The 12,464-nt window shown below is 33.6% G+C and overlaps 1 protein-coding gene across 1 annotated transcript; it reads right to left on the bottom strand.

Moving 5' to 3' along the window:
• LOC109839693 (myb-related protein Myb4-like) lies at positions 7,728-9,657 on the bottom strand. Its single transcript, XM_020408205.1, has 3 exons — positions 9,438-9,657; positions 9,191-9,320; positions 7,728-8,372 (listed from the first exon to the last, which is right to left on the bottom strand). Exons 1-3 carry the CDS (start codon positions 9,568-9,570, stop codon positions 7,820-7,822), a joined length of 816 nt encoding a protein of 271 aa, XP_020263794.1. The 5' UTR covers positions 9,571-9,657; the 3' UTR covers positions 7,728-7,819.

Genomic DNA, 12,464 nt, shown 5'->3' with positions numbered 1-12,464 from the left:
TTTAATCAATTCTTACTTTGTTTACGAGCATCAATTTAGACTACTTTTAGATGCTGAAAAGGGATAATAAACTCTAGATTGTAAATTATACACACACACACACACATACACACACCAAATAATTACACATTTCTTTTCCAAGTTTTAAATTTTAAGCCCTTTTTTGTGGTTTTGAACTTTAAGGGTGCTATTTATAATTTTTAAAACTTTGGGAGTGTTTTTAAAAAAATTACTTTTTTAAGTTTGGCAATTGTAACTTTTATGTTTCATGTGTCGGTAGTAATTTTCAAATGTCAGAGTATTTCCCGCAACTCTAAAAATTTAAGCATTCTTTTTGTAATTTCTAAAATTGTAGATTAATTTTTGAAAAACTCAAATATCGGTGGTCTGCAATATTTTCCAGATTTAATATGTACTTGTTAAAATCTTTAAAATTTTAGAGTTTTTAGCAATTTTTAAACTTTGAAGAAGTCTTTGTTAGACCCTAGAGGGGGGGTGATTAGGGTCTTATGCTAATCTAATCCGATTATATGCCAATTAAAAACTAGTTAACAAGTTATCCTAGCAAGTATGAAATACAACATGATATGTGAGCTAGGATAAGTAATATGAACAATAAAATATATCCTATATGATAAAAATATATGCAAGGATATATAAACTAACACAAGATGATATATCCTACCAAAGAGATATACAATATGATATATGTAAGGATATGAAAACTAACACAATGGGTAAACAATATGAACTAGATAATAATGAGACAATGGCGAAATGAGCAATGAGCACAAATAAGAATAAACGCCAAAGCACACTCAAACACAATCAAATGATCACGGAGTTCGGACCTTCCGTCCTACGTCTCCGCTCCCCACTCCCGGGGAGAAATCCACTATCACAACCGGGTTTTGTACGTTCACCCGAATAACGTTTACACCTTACACTCGGTTTTCTAGCTAACCGAAAACTTTACAATCAACACTCTTGCAATCACACTCTACACCCTCACAAGTGTTAGACCTAGCCGTGTCTCCCTCAAGTGCTCGGTTACAACCTCTCTCTAGGCTCGTCAACCGACGCCACTCCTCTTGGGACGATCCCCGACTCTCACCACACACTCCTCTCGGTGTACAAGTGTATTACAAAGTGAATCTCACAATATGGCTCAATAAATGTTTGTTCTCTACTATGGATGAGAACACAATGAAAGCTCACACTCAATGTTACAACTCTCACCAACCCAAATATGTTATGAATGCAAATACAATAAGCTCAAGTGGGTGTGTGCAACAATGAGTAAAATCAAATCTAAACTCAATATAAAACTAGCTTTAATAGAAATGATAATTAACAAATAATTGATAAATAAAAGCTAGAATAGAGTTTAGAAAACTTCTCAATAGATGACAAGATGGAGAGTTGGAGATTGAAGCTCAAACAAGAAGATAATCTCCTTCACTTGTGAAAACCAAAACAGTTTTAAACCAAACTCAAACCAACCATAAACCCTTGTTAAAAACTTTCTTAAACTTGTTTAAAACACTCTCATAGTTACTGAGATAGAAGGGGGTTTGGCGGTTTATATAGGAAGAGGAAACAACAGTAAAAACCCCAAACAAATAACAAAAAAGCCCAAAGCAAATAGCTCAGAAAAATAGCCGTTGGAAACCAACGGTCAAATCGGCGGTCGACCGTGGAATTCTCGCGGTCGACCGCGAGGCACAAAAAAGGCTGAACAGAGGGTTTGAAAGCTGGCGGTCGACCGCAGCGGTCGACCGTGGGAAATTCTGAACTCACGGTCGACCGCGACGGTCGACCGGGAAACTCTCTGCTGCCCACTGACGAAAGATCTCAGGCGCGGTCGACCGTGGCGGTCGACTGTGAACTGATATATGAAAATCTGATTTTGAAACCCTGTTTAAAAATATCAAACAAATTCTAAAAAATGTAAAACTTTGAAGAATGATTGTAGACAAAATAATAAATATGCTACAATGACTGGTTACCAAAAAGGACTTCCCAAATGAAAAATATCATCATTTTGCAAAATAGTCCAAAACACGAAAATGTAAACAAAATATCATCATTTTGCAAAATAGTCCAAAACACGAAAATGTAAACATATGAATTTTGACATTTAGGCTGAACCATGTTTTGAAACTTTGCACAATGATTTTGTAGACTTAACAAAATATGTATATGATTGTTATTAAGTCCATAAACTAAGAAAAATAATATTTTCACAAAATTGTATATTCTATGCAATATATACTAAAACACAATAATAAATATGAAACATGTGATTTCATATTTATAAACATGAAAACTCAAAAACACATGTATGTATATATATAACTATATATATGCATAGAAACCAAAACTTATGTATATATATATCTATATAACTATATATATATACGAAGAAACCAATAAATGTGTGTGTATATGATATTGAGCTTAGAGTATCTAACACACATAATATAAAATCTAAACTAGATTACCCAAGCTTGATCTTGATCTTCATTGTAGCTCAACTTGGTACACTGTGCGAATGAAGCTGAACTTGGATCTTGAACTTGAATTGCATAAGCTTCACCTACTATTCCGCCAACCTCCATTTGATATAATCGTTGAAGCTCTAATCCATCCATCCTCCAACTCGTTGTTTGTCTATAATAAATAGAAATATACCAATACTTCACAAACAACATTAGTGGTAAATTGTTTGTTAAACATCATCAAAACAAGAAGGCCAACGGTCTTTTGCTGTAATTTTTATAACTTTAAGGTTAATTTTGGTAAATTTTAAATTTTTTTATGCATGAAGGTAATCTATTGAATTTATCTTTTGTTGTTTACAAATTTTAAAATTTTAGAATTTTATGATGGTTTTTTATAATTTAAACTTTTGAGGGTGTTTCTATAATTTTTGAAACATTGAAGGTGTTAATTGGAAATTTTAAAGTCTTCAGAGGTTGTTGTTAATTTCTTAATTTTGTGTTTGTTGTTCTAAGTTTGAAATGTTAAAAATTTTCAGGTGCATCATGGTAATCCCTTGAATTTATTTATGTTGTTTGGAAATTTTAAAATTTTAGAATTTCAGGGTACTTATTTGTAATTTAAACTTTTGAGGATGTTTCTATGTTTTTTGAGACATTCAAGTATTAACTGTAAAATTTAGATTCTTCATAGACTGCTATTAATTTCTTGATTAATGTTTGTTGTTTTAAGTTTTGAAACGTTAAGCTGTTTTTTATAATTTTAAACTTTTCAATGTATTTTGTACAATTTTAAAACTTTTTAGGTTTTTTTGCAATACTTCATGTATTATAGTATATTAGCTACATATAAATTTTTTTACCTTAAAAAACTAATACCGTAAAGTTGTTTTAGTTTAGCAGTTGTAACTTCTATGTTTCATGTGTCGGTAGTAATTTTTAAATGTCAAAATATTCCCTACAACTCTAAAATTTTAAGCATTCTTTTTACAATTATTAAAATTGTAGAATAATTTTTGAAAAACTCAAATATCAGCGGTCTGCAATAATTTTTAGATTTAATGTGTACTTGTTATAATCTTTGAAATTTTTGAGTTTTTTGCGATTTTTAAATTTTGAAGAAGTCTTTTGTTACAATTTTTGTAACTTTAAGGTTAATTTTGATAAATTTTAAAATTTTAGGTGCATGAAGGTAGTCTCTTGAATTCATCTTTTTTTGTTTACAAATTTTAAAATTTTAGGATTTTATGATGGTTTTTTATAATTTAAACTTTTGATGGTGTTTCTATAAATTTTGAGGCATTGAATGTGTTAATTGGAAATTTTAAAGTCTTTTGAGGTTGCTGTTAATTTCTTAATTTTGTGTTTGTTGCTCTAAGTTTAAAATATTAAAAAATTTCAGATGCATCATGGTAATCCCTTGAATTCATTTATGTTGTTTGAAAATTTTAAAATTTTAGTATTCCAGGGTGCTTATTTGTAATTTAAACTTTTGAGGGCGTTTTTATTATTTTTGAGACATTCAAATGTTAACTGCAAATTTTAGATTCTTCATAGACTGCTATTAATTTTTTAATTAATGTTTGTTGTTTTAAGTTTTGAAATGTTAAAATGTTTTTTATAATTTTACACTTTTTAGGGTATTTTGTGCAATTTTAAAATTTTTTAGGTTTTTTACAATACTTTATGTATTATAGTATATTAGCTATATATAATTTCTTTATCTTAACAAACTAATGCCGTAAAGCTGTTTTATATATTTTATTAATATTTTTTAAATTGTTGAGCTATAGATAGTTCGCGTAAGATTAGGATATGATATAATTACAATTAGGATTGATTAAAATATAAATGAAATATTCAAAATAGTGAAAGGTAATATTGACCATGAAAAGATTTTCCCGAACTCGTGCTTTTTAAAAGGATTATGATATGATTGTAATGTGAATTTACGTGTTTGTAAGTTTTAATACAATTAATTTGATTATTGTATATTTAAAATTAGAAATCATATCTATTCCTCTATACTTAAAGGATAATCTAAGTTTTAATACATTTGATTTAAAAGTCATATCTACTCCTTTATATTTAGAGGATGATCTAAGTTTTAATATATTTGATTTAATTTACTGTTTATGATACAATAAAAAACTGTAGCATAAACAATAACTTCAAAAATACAGTACCAGATTTGAGTTATTGTTCACGGTACAGTAAGCACTCTTACTACTGGGGGTCAATTTATTATTCACGCTGCAGTATTTACTATAGCACCTGGGGTCGATTTACTATTTACGATACAATTTATTACTGCTACGGAGGGGTCGATTTATTGTTCACGATGCAGTAGTTATTGTAGTATTTACTATAGATTGTATATTGAAATCTTTAGATCCTCTAAGTATAGAAGAGTAGATGGATCCGCCTCGGAACTGACCTCGAGCTGCGAATAGTGCTCCTCGTATTCCTACATCACCACAGCCAAAATAGGAAGATGGCAATTTGATAGAACCCCCTAACTTTGAGCTGAATTATATTAAACCCCTACACTTTTAAAATAAGACAAACCCTCTCGACTTCTGGGAGTCTTGCCAAACCACCTAAAGTTCACAGGTTTTCCAAAAAACAACCCCAGGTTTAAGGTGTTTTTTTCTAAGTCCTTTGTAAAAGTTTAACTAAATAGGGTAAATATTATGGCAACCCCCCTCAAGTTTCGCCACTAATTATGAAAATCGCGCTGTTATTTTTTTTTAATTACGATATAGCTCTATTGTTTAAAGAGCTGTTAAGTTTTATTTAAAATAGCATGTGCAAGTCACATGTATTTTTATATTCCAACATCGCTTTCTTCTTCTTCATCTTGACATAGTTTCCCCTATATCATTCCCGTTCTTCTTCCTCTTCATATAATCATTTTCTCTTTCTTGTCCTATACTTTTATTCTCTTGCATGTTTATGAGAATTGCAACTTCATCATGATCCAAACAATATTCTTTCGAAGAAATTTTCAAAATAGCCCCAAATTAATTTTTTTCTAAAAATCGACCCTCTTATTTTTTTATTACAGAAACAGACTCACTTTCTTGCCACGTCAGCACCGTGGTCAGAAAGTGGGTCTATTTTTTTTAAACACCTTCCTAATTAGTCGGGGTTGCCAACCCCGACTAATTTAGACCTCGTTGCAACTCGCAAATTAGTCGGGGTTGGCAACACCGACTAATTAAGAAGATGTTTAAAAAAATAGATCCAGTTTCTGGCCACGGTGCTGACGTGGCCATAAAGTGAGTCTTTTTTTAGTAATAAAAACGAAAAAGGGTTTATTTTCAAAAAAAAGTTGGTTTGAGGCTATTTTAAAAATTTCTTCATATCCTTCCTATTATAGTTCAAACAATACTCAATGGATTAATGTTAAATGTTAATCACGTAACAAATACGAAATGGTAGTTTATTGGTAGTTAGGAAATGTTATCCATGGATTTTACCCTATTTGGCGTTAGGCAATAAGGCCTCGTTTGGTACGCGGGAATGGACAGACTTGGGAATGGAATGGAAGAAGAAATGGAATGGATTGCATGTGAGAATGCAATGGTCATTCTCATTCTCTTGTTTGGGTGCGTTCGTAGAATGAAGCTAGAATGGAAATCTCATTCCCATTCCCATGTTTGGTATCACTAGTACACAAGTAAGAATAAAATCCCATTTTCTAATAATGCCCTTACAATAACATAGATTTTTAATAAGATAAAAAATAAACATTAATGATAATAACTAAATAATTTTATATACGTATATGTTATATTAATCTAGGTATGTGTTATACTAATGCTCGTGTTATCCATCAGGTGTATGTTTCGTTTATATTTTTTAAACAATACTCGATATTTCTTAGTCTTAAAAATTAAAGAAAAAAAAGATTATCGTATCTTTCATAGGTCAAAAAAAAAAGAATGATATCCACAATCCACAGTTCTAGATATATAAATTAACTTATTTGATAAAGTATCAAAATCACTCAATTCATAATAGCAAAAATCCATAAAACAATACCAACTAAAATAATAAGTTTCGAAATAGCAAAATGATATACTAGCCTAAATTGTCAATCTAAAAATGCCCACTTGCATAGCGCCTTACCCAAACATTCTTTATTATTAATATGGATATAATTGAAAAATACCTAACTAGTTTTTGATTCTCACTTGAATGGGAATGACCATTCCTTATCTTCCCACTTGGAATGCTCATTCCCACAAATAGTGGGAATGATCATTCCTAGGGAATGATCATTCCAACATCTAAAATATAGGTGTGTTTGGTATGAGGGAATGAGAAGTGGGAATTGCATTCCATTCCTCCTCATTCCCGCGTACCAAACGAGGCGTAAGAGCTTAGCATGGCAACAAACAAATCTTAAACGTTTCAGGAAAAAAAGAAAAAGGGTTCTGCAATAATTGAGAGAGAAGAACAGCCCTATTCTTGAGGGGTAATTGAGAGGCTTCATCACTCACATCCATTGCGCACGCTAATCTTAAACAGTTATCTCAATGGTAGGGGGTTTTGTGATAGTAAAACAACGGCGAGGGGTTTCATATAAATGTCCAATTGAAGCCCAGGGATGTTGATCAACCATTGACACTTTAGAAAGCCCATTACTATTATGGGCTAGATGAGGCCGCTATACAATGGCATGTGTAGAACTTTATCTTATGCTGAGCTTTTTTTCTCTCTCTCTCTTTTTTTTTTTTTTTTTTTTTTTTTCCCTCTCTTCAGTCTCGTGTAACTAAATTTTATGTTTTGCTCTCTTTCACAAATTTCGTCAGAGCTCAGGCCTGGAATATGTGATATTTTTAGAAGCCTACCTCCTCCCCCTTCAATATTCAGTGAAACTCAAAGTTCATGGGGACACGATCCCCTGCAACTTTTGTAGTTCCTTAATCATAGTGGTCTATTAAAAATGTAGGGATTTTTAGACATTAGTCCCTTAAATAATTAATCACCCTCGAATCTTGATATTATGATATCTGTCTCTCAATTGCGTTAATGTGTTGATACTAGTCTCTCTGTTAGTTTTACTGTTAAAACCCTTGACTATGGTTAGGTTTATACTAACCATTTGGATAGTTAATTACCAAAATACCCCGCTCTTCATGTTGACATTTGTAAACTCTCTGTTCTCGTATAATTATAAATATCTCGCAGAAGAAGAAAAAAATTTGTCCTGAGAGAATTACAAATTTTCCTTGCCCATCCAAAAAATATAGTATTTGTAGCTTAAAACACAATTGAATATACAGATAATTTAATTAAATCAAAAATCCTCATAACTCCGGAAAGTCATGCAACTCTCCAACCTCCGTAAACGTCCTCAGCCAAAACTCCACATCCTCATCATAAACCAAACTGTTCAAGTCTGATTGTTCATCGAAATTGCAAGATGCGTCTCCTCTTACCAGAGCTAAATCCATAGAGAACGCTTCATTCCAAAAACTATCATCGATGGTCGCCATATGCTCTTGTGATAATGACTCCATAGATTCATTTCTGAGGTAACCCATATCATAACCAGATATCTCACTGCTTGACCAGTTCGACGATATCGATCCGGTGCTATTATCTTCTGAGCTTGATTGGATTGGAATGGTTTGCATGACTGTAGGATTTGATGCGAATTCGACCGAATTTTGATGGATTAATTTTATGGACTTGGATTCAACCTGAGCAGTTTTGGACTCTGCTGGTCGAACTTTTGAGTTGGATTCTTGGACTGAATGATCTGCAGGCTTCTGTAGTCGTTTCTTCAGGTGAGTGTGCCACACATTCTTGATTTCATTATCGGTTCTTCCTGGTAATCTCGCCGCGATTGCTGACCACCTACACGTAATAGAAAAAAATTTGTATAAGAAACTAATTAATTTTGTATTTGTGTTTATTTAATTTACTAGTAGATAGTTTATTTAAAAATTAACGTTATGTAAAATGCGTCTATATATGTTGCCGTTATATATTTCTTTCATGGCAATTGCATTTTTGATGTAGCAAAATAGTTGCTATATTTAAATTATTTTATCTAATGTACTTGAGAGCAAGCGGGCAAGAGGGGACACCATAACATTGAACGAAAACAAAAGGAATGATAATCGATCTTGAAATTTCTTCGTCACACGAAATCCTTAACTGTTTTCTGTACGTCTACTCGATCTTCTATGCTTATAGGAGGATCCAAAGAACCATTGTTCATACCACAGTAAATGCTACAGCGAATTACTGTAGCATAAACAGCAAACCGGTATGGCCCTCCGCACTTGAAGTTACCGTTCATGCCATTACTGTAGTATAGATAGTGATCAAATCTGAGCCACTATACTTGAAGCTAATATATATTCATTCTACAGTATTTACTGTATTATAAACAGTACTAAAGCAAATTAAATATATTGAAACGTGGATTCTCCTTTTAAGTATAGAGGAGTAGATGTGATTTTTAAATCAAATGTATTAAAATTTAGATCATTCTTTAAATATATAGGAATATATATGATACAAGGGACTAGTATATTGACTTAATTGGAGAAATCAAAGGAGGAAGAAAATGATAGGCACTAGGCAGCCAATTAAGAATAAATAAATAAATAAATAAATAAATCCCATAATGAGAATTTATGTCTGAACATTATTGAGCTAGCTTTTACCTGTTCCCAAGCATCTCATGCAAATTGATGATCATATCCTCTTCTTCTCTGCTGAAGTTCCCTCGTTTTATGTCGGGTCTCAAATAATTCGTCCATCGAAGCCTACAGCTCTTCCCACACCGTAGAAGCCCTGAAGATGGGTAAAAAAAAAAGAACTCAGCAATAACTCATTTCAAAAAATAGTATATTATAATGCAATATATATATATATATAAGGATTTATTTCATCTAATTGTAAAAATTTTACCAGCTTGTTTGGGGAGAGCTCTCCAATTTCCATGCCCATATCTCTGAATATAAGAGACCAGTACCATATCTTCATCCTCGGTCCATGGCCCCTTCTTCAGTCCCATTTTCTCACAGCAAGGAGCTCTCACCATTTTTTTTCCTCCTTTTTCTTAATTTTCTCTCTCTTTTGTGCTTAATTATATAATCTTTAGTATTAATTAGGCTCTCTGAAACCGAGAGCACTGCGATTGAGCTTGATTAATTTGCCACCCTCTTCCTTCGAGCTATTTATTTATACAGGGAGTCGGAGAGTGGGGGAATTAGGAAACGTGATCGAATTGGTAAACAAGTGTCTCCCTCGAGTTAGGTGGAAATTTCGAAGAAATCGGTAGTCCCCCCACTTGATGCGTTTTGTGCTGATATTATTTATAGCCCTTTTTAGGATCGTGTCGATAGATGTTGTGTTTTTTTTTATTGATCAGTTTATTTATTCGAGCGTGGGTCCCACTGCTCCCGAGGGGGCCTAAAAGACAAATAATTTTCTTTGACTTACTTGTCAACGAAATTGACCGCGTTCACTGTCGTGTTGCGCCTCACGACGCCCTGGTCAAACTTTCGACAAGCGGGAGTGGAAATTTGCCGTAGTACAATTGAAACCGTAATTTTTTTTTTTTTTAACGAGGCCAACATTTCTTTTCCTATAATTTGTGGATTAGGCGCCGCTTTGATTTTGTCTCTACTGATTAACCGTTCAGATACAGGTACTTGCATGAACCTAATTAATATTTGTTGTTTTATTGAACTTTTGAATCAAAAATTTTCAGATTTGGTAGTAGTGGTAGCTGTCAATCGTGAGTTGTAGACAGGTAAAAGGAAAGGAAAAATAATAATAATTCAAAGTATACGACATTTATGTATTTAGGTGTTATAACTTCAGAGTTTTGACGTAGTAGTAGGGACGTGATAGTGATATCAAAATAATCCGGCGTTAATTCCAATCAACCGCTATTTTAAATAAATAATATCCCATAAGCACCCTCATCGAAACTTCAAAGGTCTGGTGCGATAATAGACTTATCCATACGTTTAAGTTTAATTTTAGAAAGGATATCATGAACGGTAAAGTGTACAAATAGGCAAGGAGGGATTGTCGCCACATGAAAATATTGAAATATTGGAAAATTATGTTTTTAACTGATTTTATTTAGGATACAAGTACGTGCATATGCGCGTCTTTTGGTGACACATCAACAGTTTGGATGGGGGGAAATCCTTGAAGATCTTCTCGAGAAAATCTATTCCTCTATACAAATGGGAGAATCCAAGATTCACTATTTATGTTACAGTAAATACTAATTACAGTAGCATTTACTGTAGCAAATATGAAACTGAACACTACGTTTTTGAAAAACTATTACTGTAGAACACGAGAATACTGTAGCAAAGACGAGATATTGTAGTAATATATTCAAAAAATTCAAAAACCTGTATCACTTAAATCAGGATTATTGTAGCGAGAAAAAATGCAGTGTTCACACTAGTTATATAGAAAGGAAGAAAATTTTTACATGTTTTTTTCTAGCAGGAATCTTAAAGCTTGTAGTTGATAAATATTGACAAAGCCAAATTTTAAAAATATAATTCCCCGCACTCTATATAATTTTTTAGGGAAAAATGTGTCCAGGCCCCAAAAGCAAAAACTTCATGTGACAAAGCCCCTCATATTTTTTCCCATGTGGATCAGTCCCTTGAAGTGTGACACTTTGTACTGCAGCCCCTTTTTATTAATTATCACATGCCAGCTAAAGTAAAATTCTCAAACTATCATTATCCTCTCTCCTCTCTGACCCAACACTCACATCATCTCTCTCTCATCTCTCCTCTCTCTCTCTCTCTCTCTCTCTCTCTCTCATCTCCTCTCTCTCTCTCTCTCTCACCTCTCTTTAAAACTAAGAGCTTTTCTCTCTCTCTCTCTCTCTCATCTCCTCTCTCTCTCTCTCTCTCACCTCTCTTTAAAACTAAGAGCTTTATTAAGCTCGCCGTCCTGGCCGAGACGCACAGAGCATTAATCTATTAGCTAGAAGAAGAAAAGAAAAAAAAGAAAAAAAGAAAAAAAAGAAAAAAGAAAGGTAATGGGAAGTAGAGTAGAAGGGGAATGAAGAGAAATATCGTAATTAAGAAATAACGAAAATGTGTATTAATGTATCTCTATGAATGAAATTGCCACGGTGCCGCCGAGCGATATTCGAAACAATATAACGAGAGGTAGAAAATGAGCCCAAATGAAAGAAAGATACCGTGTGATAGACAATATAAAGGGCTACACACCGGCGCAGACGGTAGTGAAAACGGAGACCGGAGGTGGCCGTAAAACACGCGCGAAGTCGACACGGCGCTGCTGTTTTCTGCTCGCTGCTGCCGCCGAGCGATGTTTCGGATGTTACCGAGAAATATAGAGAATGAGTTAGAGCGTGATACAAATTAGAGGTGATAGGAAACATATAGGGCTACTCACCAAAGAAGAAATCGGCGAAAACGGAGATTGGAGACGATCAGAAAGTGCGTGCAAAGTCGGCACAAAACTATAGTTCTAGCCCACATCCCACCAGTTCTAACTTGTATCCCACCAGTTCTAACTTGTGTTTGCGCCAAAAGTTGCTTCCATTGATAATTCTATTGAACTTCGGTCGTTTACAACGAATTACAATGAAAAAATTAGAAAATTACAACTCTTGAGAAACTAACACAGAAGTCGTTTATCGAATCCTGTTTTTGTGGGACTTTGCCTGTGCCGGGAACGCTTTAGTTCGTGGACCGCCGAATCACAGATCGTGAAGGGGGTTTAATGATTCTGACTTCGTTTATCGAAGTGAGAACTTGAAACGATATCTGTAGGCATATAAAATTGCTTATAGGTCCCCTAGCACAGCTCGGCACAAACCGACGAACCAACGAGGCGACGAGATTGACGAATCGCACAGAAGCGACGGAATGCATCCACCCGCGTGCAGAATCAAGCTAATGAGTTGAGGAATCAACGAGTCAT

The sequence above is a fragment of the Asparagus officinalis genome, chromosome 4 (assembly GCF_001876935.1).
Source record: "Asparagus officinalis chromosome 4, Aspof.V1, whole genome shotgun sequence".
Classification (NCBI taxonomy): Eukaryota; Viridiplantae; Streptophyta; class Magnoliopsida; order Asparagales; family Asparagaceae; genus Asparagus; species Asparagus officinalis.
This window is presented reverse-complemented; position numbering and strand designations above follow the sequence as displayed.